The 13,210-nt window shown below is 50.8% G+C and overlaps 2 protein-coding genes across 2 annotated transcripts in view; one reads left to right on the top strand and one right to left on the bottom strand.

Annotated features, from left to right (window-relative positions):
- The window catches only part of LOC147092229 (lysine-specific demethylase 2A-like), a 520,639-nt gene that overhangs the window by 182,954 nt on the left and 324,475 nt on the right, over positions 1-13,210 (bottom strand). The gene's annotated exons all lie outside the window — the stretch shown is intronic.
- Positions 1-13,210, top strand: part of LOC147092232 (membrane-associated phosphatidylinositol transfer protein 1-like) — a 122,634-nt gene that overhangs the window by 51,922 nt on the left and 57,502 nt on the right. Inside the window, exons 17-18 of the mRNA XM_085976383.1 lie at positions 393-506; positions 12,895-13,014. Of these exons, the coding sequence (XP_085832509.1) occupies positions 393-506; positions 12,895-13,014 (234 nt within the window). The remainder of the gene's footprint in view (positions 1-392; positions 507-12,894; positions 13,015-13,210) is intronic.

The raw sequence follows: 13,210 nt of genomic DNA, 5'->3' as shown, positions 1-13,210 counted from the left end.
CTATCAACAACACCAAAGACTACGAGTTGAACTTATACGAAGTAGGCTTTTATTGACTAAGAACTGGAGCATGCCTCTGCTAGTGGATCCATTCTAAGAGCTCCCGGGAGAAGGGTGGTGAGTCACCTTTATACCTGGGCTTAGGGGTGGAGCCAGGGGCGGAGACATGCCCGGACCTGTGCAGAGTTAACAGTGGTTTACCACACAGACATGTACAGAGTTAACCGTGGTTTACCAGATTGTCGAAGATCAGCAATGATGCTATTGAATGGCGGAGCAGGCTCGAGGGGCCGTATGGCCGACTCCTGCTCCTATTTCTTACACTCTTATGTTCTTGCCCCCTTGTGTTCGAGTCCTTCAGTCCATGTAATGGTCTGTTCTTTCTTCCTCAGGTTATGAGGCAGCAGAACGTGGAGTTGGAGCAGGTCGGGCTAGAGACGTCGGACTTCTGCCCTCCACTCCCTCGCGAGAAGTGGCTTCGCAAGCGGACGCAGGTCAAGATACGGGTAGGTCTGGTGGTAATCTGGTGCGCTCGGCACGAAATGTGAGCGGAAGATCGCTCACTTCCACCGTCGCCAGTCTCCACTCGCCCCCAATCCCCCCCCCCAACCTCATCTGCAGCTAAAACCCTCCTCCATGCTTTTGTCACCTCCAGACCCGACTATTCCAAATCTCCCCTGGCTGGCCTCCCAGCTTCCACCCTCGTCCGAACCTCTGCTGCCCCGTGTCCTAACTCGCACCAAGTCCCGTTCACAGATCACCCCACCGAGCTCGCTGGCCTACACTGGCTGCGGGTCTGGCAACGCCGCGACTTCACATTCTCATCCTCGTGTTCAAATCTCTCCATGGCCCTCGCCGGTATAAATGGGTGTTGTTGTTGGGAGTAAATGGGAAGGGGTTTGGGTCCATTGGGATTGTGTACAATGGGAGTGAATGGGAAGGGGTTTGGGTCCATTGCGATTGTGTACAGTGGGAGTGAATGGGAAGGGGTTTGGGTCCATTGGGATTGTGTACAATGGGAGTGAATGGGAAGGGGTTTGGTCCATTGGGATTGTGTACAATGGGCATGAATGGGAATGGATTGGGTCCATTGGGATTGTGTACAGTGGGAGTGAATGGGAATGGATTGGGTCCATTGGGATTGTGTACACTGGGAGTGAATGGGAAGGGGTTTGGTCCATTGGGATTGTGTACAGTGGGAGTGAATGGGAGTGGATTGGGTCCATTGGGATTGTGTACAGTGGGAGTGATTGGGAAGGGGTTTGGTCCATTGGGATTGTGTACAGTGGGAGTGAATGGGAATGGATTGGGTCCATTGGGATTGTGTACAGTGGGAGTGAATGGGAAGGGATTGGGTTCTTTGGGATTGTGTACAATGGGAGTGAATGGGAAGGGGTTGGGGTCTATTAGAATTGTGTACACTGGGAGTGAATGGGAAGAGGTTTGATCCATTGGGATTGTGTACAATGGGAAGGGGTTTGGATCCATTGGGCTTGTGTACAGTGGGAGTGATTGGGAAGGGGTTTGGTCCATTGGGATTGTGTACAATGGGAATGAATGGGAAGGGGTTTGGTCCATTGGGATTGTGTACAATGGGAGTGAATGGGAAGAGGTTTGGGTCCATTGGGATTGTGTACAGTGGGAGTGAATGGGAAGGGGTTTGGTCCATTGGGATTGTGTACAATGGGAGTGAATGGGAAGGGGTTTGGGTCCATTGGGATTGTGTACAATGGGAGTGAGTGGGAAGGGGTTTGGGTCTATTGGGATTGTGTACAATATGAGTGAATGGGAAGGGGTTTGGGTCCATTGGGATTGTGAACAGTGGGAGTGAATGGGAAGGGGTTTGGTCCATTGGGATTGTGTACAATGGGAGTGAATGGGAAGGGGTTTGGGTCCATTGGGATTTTGTACAGTGGGAGTGAATGGGAAGGGGTTTGGGTCCATCGGGATTGTGTACAGTGGGAGTGAATGCAAAGGGGTTTGGGTCCATTGGGATTGTGTACAGGGGGAGTGAATGGGAAGGGGTTTGGGTCCATTGGGATTGTGCACAATGGGAGTGAATGGGAAGGGGTTTGGTTCATTGGGATTGTGTACAATGGGAGTGAATGGGAAGGGGTTTGGGTCCATTGCGATTGTGTACAATGGGAGTGAATGGGAAGGGGTTTGGTACATTGGGATTGTGTACAATGGGAGTTAATGGGAAGGGGTTTGGTCCATGTGGATTCAGTACAGTGGGAGTGAATGGGAAAGGGTTTGGGTCTATTTGGATTGTGTACAATGGGAGTGAATGGGATGGGGTTTGGTGCATTGGGATTGTGTACAATGGAAGTGAATGGGAAGGGGTTGGGTCCATTGGGATTGTGAACAGTGGGAGTGAATGGGAAGGCGTTTGGGTCCATTGGGATTGTGTACAATGGGAGTGAATGGGAAGGGGTTTGTGTCCATTGGGATTGTGTACAGTGGGAGTGAATGGGAAGGGGTTTGGTCCATTGGGATTGTGTACAATGGGAGTGAATGGGAAGGGGTTTGGGTCCATTGGGATTGTGTACAATGGGAGTGAATGGGAAGGCGTTTGGTCCATTGAGATTGTGTACAATGGGAGTGAATGGGACGGGGTTTGGATCCATTGGGATTGTGTACAGTGGGAGTGAATGGGAAGGGGTTGGGTCCATTGGGATTGTGTACAATGGGAGTGAATGGGAAGGGGTTTGGTCCATTGGGATTGTGTACAATGGGAGTGAATGGGAAGGGGTTTGGGTCCATTGCAATTGTGTACAGTGGGAGTGAATGGGAAGGGGTTTGGGTCCATTCGGATTGTGTACACTGGGAGTGAATGGGAAGGGGTTTGGGTCCATTGGGATTGTGTACAATGGGAGTGAATGGGAAGGGGTTTGGTCCATTGGGACTGTGCACAGTGGGAGTGAATGGGAAGGGTTTTGGTCCATTGGGACTGTGCACAGCGGGAGTGAATGGGAAGGGGTTTGGGTCCATTGGGATTGTGTACAGTGGGAGTGAATGGGAAGGGGTTTGGGTCCATTGGGATTGTGTACAGTGAGAGTGCATGGGAAGGGGTTTGGGTCCATTGGGATTGTGTACAATGGGAGTGAATGGGAAGGGGTTTGGGTCCATTGGGATTGTGTACAGTGGGAGTGAATGGGAAGGGGTTTGGGTCCATTGGGATTGTGTACAGTGGGAGTGATTGGGAAGGGGTTTGGTCCAGTGGGATTTTGTACAATGGGAGTGAATGGGAAGGGGTTGGGTCCATTGGGATTGTGTACAGTGGGAGTGAATGGGAAGGGGTTTGGGTCCATTGGGATTGTGTACAGTGGGAGTGATTGGGAAGGGGTTTGGTCCATTGGGATTGTGTACAGTGGGAGTGAATGGGAAGGGGTTTGGTCCATTGGGATTGGGTACAGTGGGTGTGAATGGGAAGAGGTTCGTGTCCATTGGGATTGTGTACCATGGGAGTGAATGGGAAGGGGTTTGGGTCCATTGGGATTGTGTACAGTGGGAGTGAATGGGAAGGGGTGTGGGTCCATTGGGATTGTGTACAATGGGAGTGAATGGGAAGGGGTTTGGTCCATTGAGTTTGTGTAGAGTGGGAGTGAATGGGAAGGGGGTTGGGTCCATTGGTATTGTGAACAATGGGAGTGAATGGGAAGGGGTTTGGTCCATTGGGATTGTGTACAATGGGAGTGAATGGGAAGGGGTTTGGTCCATTGGGATTGTGTACAGTGGGAGTGAATGGGAAGGGGTTTGGGTCCATTGGGATTGTGTACAATGAGAGTGAATGGGAAGGGGTTTGGGTCCATTGGGATTGCGTACAGTGGGAGTGAATGGGAAGGGGTTTGGGTCCATTGGGATTGTGTACAGTGGGAGTGATTGGGAAGGGGTTTGGTCCAGTGGGATTGTGTACAATGGGAGTGAATGGGAAGGGGTTGGGTCCATTGGGATTGTGTACAGTGGGAGTGAATGGGAAGGGGTTTGGGTCCATTGGGATTGTGTACAGTGGGAGTGATTGGGAAGGGGTTTGGTCCATTGGGATTGTGTACAGTGGGAGTGAATGGGAAGGGGTTTGGTCCATTGGGATTGGGTACAGTGGGTGTGAATGGGAAGAGGTTCGTGTCCATTGGGATTGTGTACAATGGGAGTGAATGGGAAGGGGTTTGGGTCCATTGGGATTGTGTACAGTGGGAGTGAATGGGAAGGGGTGTGGGTCCATTGGGATTGTGTACAATGGGAGTGAATGGGAAGGGGGTTGGGTCCATTGGGATTGTGTTCAATGGGAGTGAATGGGAAGGGGTTTGGTCCATTGGGATTGTGTACAATGGGAGTGAATGGGAAGGGGTTTGGTCCATTGGGATTCAGTACAGTGGGAGTGAATGGGAAAGGGTTTGGGTCTATTTGGATTGTGTACAATGGGAGAGAATGGGATGGGGTTTGGTGCTTTGGGATTGTGTACAATGCAAGTGAATGGGAAGGGGTTTCGGTCCATTGGGATTGTGTACAGTGGGAGTGAATGGGAAGGGGTTTGGGTCCATTGGGATTGTGTACAATTGGAGTGAATGGGAAGTGGTTTGTGTCCATTGGGATTGTGTACAGTGGGAGTGAATGGGAAGGGGTTTGGTCCATTGGGCTTGTGTACAATGGGAGTGATTGGGAAGGGGTTTGGGTCCATTGGGATTGTGTACAATGGGAGTGAATGGGAAGGCATTTGGTCCATTGGGATTGTGTACAATATGAGTGAATGGGAAGGGGTTTGGGTCCATTGGGATTGTGAACAGTGGGAGTGAATGGGAAGGGGTTTGGTCCATTGGGATTGTGTACAATGGGAGTGAATGGGAAGGGGTTTGGGTCCATTGGGATTTTGTACAGTGGGAGTGAATGGGAAGGGGTTTGGGTCCATCGGGATTGTGTACAGTGGGAGTGAATGCAAAGGGGTCTGGGTCCATTGGGATTGTGTACAGTGGGAGTGAATGGGAAGGGGTTTGGGTCCATTGGGATTGTGTACAATGGGAGTGAATGGGAAGGGGATTGGTTCATTGGAATTGTGTAGAATGGGAGTGAATGGGAAGGGGTTTGGGTCCATTGCGATTGTGTACAATGGGAGTGAATGGGAAGGGGTTTAGTCCATTGGGATTGTGTACAGTGGGAGTGAATGGGAAGGGGTTTGGGTCCATTGGGATTGTGAACAATGGGAGTGAATGGGAAGGGGTTTGGGTCCATTGGGATTGTGTACAATGGGAGTGAATGGGAAGGGGTTTGGTACATTGGGATTGTGTACAATGGGAGTGAATGGGAAGGGGTTTGGTCCATGTGGATTCAGTACAGTGGGAGTGAATGGGAAAGGGTTTGGGTCTATTTGGATTGTGTACAATGGGAGTGAATGGGATGGGGTTTGGTGCATTGGGATTGTGTACAATGGAAGTGAATGGGAAGGGGTTGGGTCCATTGGGATTGTGAACAGTGGGAGTGAATGGGAAGGCGTTTGGGTCCATTGGGATTGTGTACAATGGGAGTGAATGGGAAGGGGCTTGTGTCCATTGGGATTGTGTACAGTGGGAGTGAATGGGAAGGGGTTTGGTCCATTGGGATTGTGTACAATGGGAGTGAATGGGAAGGGGTTTGGGTCCATTGGGATTGTGTACAATGGGAGTGAATGGGAAGGCGTTTGGTCCATTGAGATTGTGTACAATGGGAGTGAATGGGACGGGGTTTGGATCCATTGGGATTGTGTACAGTGGGAGTGAATGGGAAGGGGTTGGGTCCATTGGGATTGTGTACAATGGGAGTGAATGGGAAGGGGTTTGGGTCCAGTGGGATTGTGTACAATATGAGTGAATGGGAAGGGGTTTGGGCCCATTGGGATTGTGAACAGTGGGAGTGAATGGGAAGGGGTTTGGTCCATTGGGATTGTGGACAGTGGGAGTGAATGGGAAGGGGTTTGGTCCATTGGGATTGTGTACAATGGGAGTGAATGGGAAGGGGTTTGGGTCCATCGGGATTGTGTACAGTGGGAGTGAATGGGAAGGGGTTTGGATCCATTGGGATTGTGTACAATGGGAGTGAACGGAAAGGGGTTTTGGTCCATTGGGATTGTGTACAGTGGGAGTGAATGGGAAGGGGTTTGGGTCCATTGGGATTGTGTACAATGGGAGTGAATGGGAAGGGGTTTGGGTCCATTGCAATTGTGTACAGTGGGAGTGAATGGGAAGGGGTTTGGGTCCATTCGGATTGTGTACACTGGGAGTGAATGGGAAGGAATTTGGGTCCATTGGGATTGTGTACAATGGGAGTGAATGGGAAGGGGTTTGGTCCATTGGGACTGTGCACAGTGGGAGTCAATGGGAAGGGTTTTGGTCCATTGGGACTGTGCACAGCGGGAGTGAATGGGAAGGGGTTTGGGTCCATTGGGATTGTGTACAGTGGGAGCGAATGGGAAGGGGTTTGGGTCCATTGGGATTGTGTACAGTGGGAGTGCATGGGAAGGGGTTTGGGTCCATTGGGATTGTGTACAATGGGAGTGAATGGGAAGGGGTTTGGGTCCATTGGGATTGTGTACAGTTGGAGTGAATGGGAAGGGGTTTGGGTCCATTGGGATTGTGTACAGTGGGAGTGATTGGGAAGGGGTTTGGTCCAGTTGGATTTTGTACAATGGGAGTGAATGGGAAGGGGTTGGGTCCATTGGGATTGTGTACAATGGGAGTGAATGGGAAGGGGTTTGGTCCATTGGGATTGTGTACACTGGGAGTGAATGGGAAGGGGTTTGGGTCCATTGGGATTGTGTACAATGGGAGTGAATGGGAAGGGGTTTGGGTCCATTGGGATTGTGTACAGTGGGAGTGAATGGGAAGGGGTTTGGGTCCATTGGGATTGTGTACTGTGGGAGTGATTGGGAAGGGGTTTGGTCCAGTGGGATTGTGTACAATGGGAGTGAATGGGAAGGGGTTGGGTCCATTGGGATTGTGGACAGTGGGAGTGAATGGGAAGGGGTTTGGGTCCATTGGGATTGTGTACAGTGGGAGTGATTGGGAAGGGGTTTGGTCCATTGGGATTGTGGACAGTGGGAGTGAATGGGAAGGGGTTTGGGTCCATTGGGATTGTGTACAGTGGGAGTGATTGGGAAGGGGTTTGGTCCATTGGGATTGTGTACAGTGGGAGTGAATGGGAAGGGGTTTGGTACATTGGGATTGTGTACAATGGGAGTGAATGGGAAGGGGTTTGGTCCATGTGGATTCAGTACAGTGGGAGTGAATGGGAAAGGGTTTGGGTCTATTTGGATTGTGTACAATGGGAGTGAATGGGATCGGGTTTGGTGCATTGGGATTGTGTACAATGGAAGTGAATGGGAAGGGGTTGGGTCCATTGGGATTGTGAACAGTGGGAGTGAATGGGAAGGCGTTTGGGTCCATTGGGATTGTGTACAATGGGAGTGAATGGGAAGGGGTTTGTGTCCATTGGGATTGTGTACAGTGGGAGTGAATGGGAAGGGGTTTGGTCCATTGGGATTGTGTACAATGGGAGTGAATGGGAAGGGGTTTGGGTCCATTGGGATTGTGTACAATGGGAGTGAATGGGAAGGCGTTTGGTCCATTGAGATTGTGTACAATGGGAGTGAATGGGACGGGGTTTGGATCCATTGGGATTGTGTACAGTGGGAGTGAATGGGAAGGGGTTGGGTCCATTGGGATTGTGTACAATGGGAGTGAATGGGAAGGGGTTTGGGTCCAGTGGGATTGTGTACAATATGAGTGAATGGGAAGGGGTTTGGGCCCATTGGGATTGTGAACAGTGGGAGTGAATGGGAAGGGGTTTGGTCCATTGGGATTGTGGACAGTGGGAGTGAATGGGAAGGGGTTTGGTCCATTGGGATTGTGTACAATGGGAGTGAATGGGAAGGGGTTTGGGTCCATCGGGATTGTGTACAGTGGGAGTGAATGGGAAGGGGTTTGGATCCATTGGGATTGTGTACAATGGGAGTGAACGGAAAGGGGTTTTGGTCCATTGGGATTGTGTACAGTGGGAGTGAATGGGAAGGGGTTTGGGTCCATTGGGATTGTGTACAATGGGAGTGAATGGGAAGGGGTTTGGGTCCATTGCAATTGTGTACAGTGGGAGTGAATGGGAAGGGGTTTGGGTCCATTCGGATTGTGTACACTGGGAGTGAATGGGAAGGGATTTGGGTCCATTGGGATTGTGTACAATGGGAGTGAATGGGAAGGGGTTTGGTCCATTGGGACTGTGCACAGTGGGAGTGAATGGGAAGGGTTTTGGTCCATTGGGACTGTGCACAGCGGGAGTGAATGGGAAGGGGTTTGGGTCCATTGGGATTGTGTACAGTGGGAGCGAATGGGAAGGGGTTTGGGTCCATTGGGATTGTGTACAGTGGGAGTGCATGGGAAGGGGTTTGGGTCCATTGGGATTGTGTACAATGGGAGTGAATGGGAAGGGGTTTGGGTCCATTGGGATTGTGTACAGTTGGAGTGAATGGGAAGGGGTTTGGGTCCATTGGGATTGTGTACAGTGGGAGTGATTGGGAAGGGGTTTGGTCCAGTTGGATTTTGTACAATGGGAGTGAATGGGAAGGGGTTGGGTCCATTGGGATTGTGTACAATGGGAGTGAATGGGAAGGGGTTTGGTCCATTGGGATTGTGTACACTGGGAGTGAATGGGAAGGGGTTTGGGTCCATTGGGATTGTGTACAATGGGAGTGAATGGGAAGGGGTTTGGGTCCATTGGGATTGTGTACAGTGGGAGTGAATGGGAAGGGGTTTGGGTCCATTGGGATTGTGTACTGTGGGAGTGATTGGGAAGGGGTTTGGTCCAGTGGGATTGTGTACAATGGGAGTGAATGGGAAGGGGTTGGGTCCATTGGGATTGTGGACAGTGGGAGTGAATGGGAAGGGGTTTGGGTCCATTGGGATTGTGTACAGTGGGAGTGATTGGGAAGGGGTTTGGTCCATTGGGATTGTGTACAGTGGGAGTGAATGGGAAGGGGTTTGGTCCATTGGGATTGGGTACAGTGGGTGTGAATGGGAAGAGGTTCGTGTCCATTGGGATTGTGTACAATGGGAGTGAATGGGAAGGGGTTTGGGTCCATTGGGATTGTGTACAATGGGAGTGAATGGGAAGGGGTTTGGTCCATTGAGATTGTGTAGAGTGGGAGTGAATGGGAAGGGGGTTGGGTCCATTGGGATTGTGAACAATGGGAGTGAATGGGAAGGGGTTTGGTCCATTGGGATTGTGTACAATGGGAGTGAATGGGAAGGGGTTTGGTGCTTTGGGATTGTGTACAATGCAAGTGAATGGGAAGGGGTTTGGGTCCATTGGGATTGTGTACAGTGGGAGTGAATGGGAAGTGGTTTGTGTCCATTGGGATTGTGTACAGTGGGAGTGAATGGGAAGGGGTTTGGTCCATTGGGATTGTGTACAATGCAAGTGAATGGGAAGGGGTTTGGGTCCATTGGGATTGTGTACAGTGGGAGTGAATGGGAAGGGGTTTGGGTCCATTGGGATTGTGTACAATTGGAGTGAATGGGAAGTGGTTTGTGTCCATTGGGATTGTGTACAGTGGGAGTGAATGGGAGGGGGTTTGGTCCATTGGGATTGTGTACAATGGGAGTGAATGGGAAGGCATTTGGTCCATTGGGATTGTGTACAATGGGAGTGAATGGGACGGCGTTTGGAACCATTGGGATTGTGTACAGTGGGAGTGAATGGGAAGGGGTTTGGGTCCATTGGGATTGTGTACAGTGGGAGTGAATGGGAAGGGGTTTGGGTCCATTGGGATTGTGTACAGTGGGAGTGAATGGGAAGGGGGAGGGTCCATTGGGATTGTGTAAAATGGGAGTGAATGGGAAGGGGTTTGGGTCCATTGGCATTGTGTACAATTGGAGTGAATGGGAAGGGGTTTGGGTCCATTGCGATTGTGCACAGTGGGAGTGAATGGGAAGGGGTTTGGTCCATTGGGATTGTGTACAATGGGAGTGAATGGGAAGGGGTTTGGTCCATTGGGATTGTGTACAGTGGGAGTGAATGGGAAGGGGTTTGGTCCATTGGGATTGTGTACAATGGGAGTGAATGGAAAGGGGTTTGGTCCATTGGGATTGTGTACAGTGGGGGTGAATGTGAAGGGGTTTGGGTCCATTGGGATTGTGTACAATGGGAGTGAACGGGAAGGGGTTTGGGTCCGTTGAGATTGTGTACAGTGGGAGTGAATGGGAAGGGGTTTGGGTCCATTGGGATTGTGTACAATGGGAGTGAATGGGAAGGGGTTTGGGTCCGTTGAGATTGTGTACAGTGGGAGTGAATGGGAAGGGGTTTGGGTCCATTGGGATTGTGTACAGTGGGAGTGAATGGGAAGGGGTTTGGGTCCATTGGGATTGTGTACAATGGGAGTGAATGGGAAGGGGTTTGGGTCCATTGGGATTGTGTACAGTGGGAGTGAATGGGATGGGGTTTGGGTCCATTGGGATTGTGTACAGTGGGAGTGAATGGGAAGGGGTTTGGGTCCATTGGGATTGTGTACAGTGGATGTGAATGGGAAGGGGTTTGGTCCATTGGGATTGTGTACAGTGGGAGTGAATGGGAAGGGGTTTGGTCCATTGGGATTGTGTACAGTGGGAGTGAATGGGAAGGGGTTTGGGTCCATTGGGATTGTGTACAATGGGAGTGAATGGGAAGGGGTTTGGGTCCATTGGAATTGTGTACAGTGGATGTGAATGGGAAGGGGTTTGGTCCATTGGGATTGTGTACAGTGGATGTGAATGGGAAGGGGTTTGGTCCATTGGGATTGTGTACAATGGGAGTGAATGGGAAGGGGTTTGGGTCCATTGGGATTGTGTACAGTGGATGTGAATGGGAAGGGGTTGGGTCCATTGGGATTGTGTACAGTGGGAGTGAATGGGAAGGGGTTTGGTCCATTGGGATTGTGTACAGTGGGAGTGAATGGGAAGGGGTTTGGGTCCATTGGGATTGTGTACAATGGGAGTGAATGGGAAGGGGTTTGGGTCCATTGGGATTGTGTGCAATGGGAGTGAATAGGAAGGGGTTTGGTCCATTGGGATTGTGTACAATGGGAGTGAATGGGAAGGGGTTTGGGTCCATTGGGATTGTGTACAGTGGGAGTGAATGGGAAGGGGTTTGGTCCATTGGGATTGTGTACAGTGGATGTGAATGGGAAGGGGTTTGGGTCCATTGGGATTGTGTACAGTGGGAGTGAATGGAAAGGGGTTGGGTCCATTGGGATTGTGTACAGTGGATGTGAATGGGAAGGGGTTTGGTCCATTGGGATTGTGTACAGTGGGAGTGAATGGGAAGGGGTTTGGTCCATTGGGATTGTGTACAGTGGGAGTGAATGGGAAGGGGTTTGGGTCCATTGGGATTGTGTACAATGGGAGTGAATGGGAAGGGGTTTGGGTCCATTGGGATTGTGTGCAATGGGAGTGAATGGGAAGGGGTTTGGTCCATTGGGATTGTGTACAATGGGAGTGAATGGGATGGGGTTTGGGTCCATTGGGATTGTGTACAGTGGGAGTGAATGGGAAGGGGTTTGGGTCCATTGGGATTGTGTACAGTGGGAGTGAATGGGAAGGGGTTTGGTCCATTGGGATTGTGTACAGTGGATGTGAATGGGAAGGGGTTTGGGTCCATTGGGATTGTGTACAGTGGGAGTGAATGGGAAGGGGTTGGGTCTATTGGGATTGTGTACAGTGGATGTGAATGGGAAGGGGTTTGGTCCATTGGGATTGTGTACAATGGGAGTGAATGGGAAGGGGTTTGGTCCATTGGGATTGTGTACAGTGGGAGTGAATGGGAAGGGGTTTGGGTCCATTGGGATTGTGTACAATGGGAGTGAATGGGAAGGGGTTTGGTCCATTGGGATTCTGTACAGTGGGAGGGAATGGGAAGGGGTTTGGTCCATTGGGATTGTGTACAATGGGAGTGAATGGGAAGGAGTTTGGGTCCATTGGGATTCTGTACAGTGGGAGGGAATGGGAAGGGGTTTGGTCCATTGGGATTGTGTACAGTGGGAGTGAATGGGAAGGGGTTTGGGTCCATTGGGATTGTGTACAGTGGGAGTGAATGGTAAGGGGTTTGGGTCCATTGGGATTGTGTAAAGTGGGAGTGAATGGGAAGGGGGAGGGTGCATTGGGATTGTGTACAATGGGAGTGAATGGGAAGGGGTTTGGGTCCATTGGGATTGTGTACATTGGGAGTGAATGGGAAGGGGTTTGAGTCCATTGGGATTGTGTACAATGGGAGTGAATGGGAAGGGGTTTGGGTCCATTGGGATTGTGTACAATGGGAGTGAATGGGAAGGGGTTTGGGTCCATTGGGATTGTGTACAGTGGGAGTGAATGGGAAGGGGTTTGGGTCCATTGGGATTGTGTACAGTGGGAGTGAATGGGAAGGGGTTTGGGTCCATTGGGATTGTGTACAGTGGGAGTCAATGGGAAGGGGTTTGGGTCCATTGGGATTGTGTACAATGGGAGTGAATGGGAAGGGGTTTGGGTCCATTGGGATTGTGTACAATGGGAGTGAATGGGAAGGGGTTTGGGTCCATTGGGATTGTGTACAATGGGAGTGAATGGGAAGGGGTTTGGTCCATTGGGATTGTGTACAATGGGAGTGAATGGGAAGGGGTTTGGGTCCATTGGGATTGTGTACAATGGGAGTGAATGGGAAGGGGTTTGGGTCCATTGGGATTGTGTGCAATGGGAGTGAATGGGAAGGGGTTTGGTCCATGTGGATTGTGTACAATGGGAGTGAATGGGAAGGGGTTTGGGTCCATTGGGATTGTGTGCAATGGGAGTGAATGGGAAGGGGTTTGGTCCATGTGGATTGTGTACAATGGATACTGTAGCTTATTTGTGTTTCATTCTTATATTTCAGCAGAATGTGGCAGCCAATCACAGGGCCAGTGATGTGGTTGCTGTTGTTGGTGTTTCTCAGGTATTGACCGGGAGATTCACGTATGGGCCGTTGGATGTGGTGACACTCACTGGTGAGAAGGTAGGTGAGCCCCTCACTCTGAGACCCATTCAGGCACACCAATGGCAGTGGGGGATTCTGTACAATGGGAGTGAATGGGGCATGACACCCCCAGACATCTCACCCCAGACATCTCATCCCAGACATGTCACACCACCACAGACGTCACACCAGCCAGACGTCTCATCCCCCAGATGTCACCCCCCAGACATCACCC

This window comes from Somniosus microcephalus, unplaced genomic scaffold (assembly GCF_052327205.1).
Source record: "Somniosus microcephalus isolate GS21.2 unplaced genomic scaffold, FLI_Smic_1.0 unresolved_chr2, whole genome shotgun sequence".
NCBI lineage: Eukaryota > Metazoa > Chordata > Chondrichthyes > Squaliformes > Somniosidae > Somniosus > Somniosus microcephalus.
This window is presented reverse-complemented; position numbering and strand designations above follow the sequence as displayed.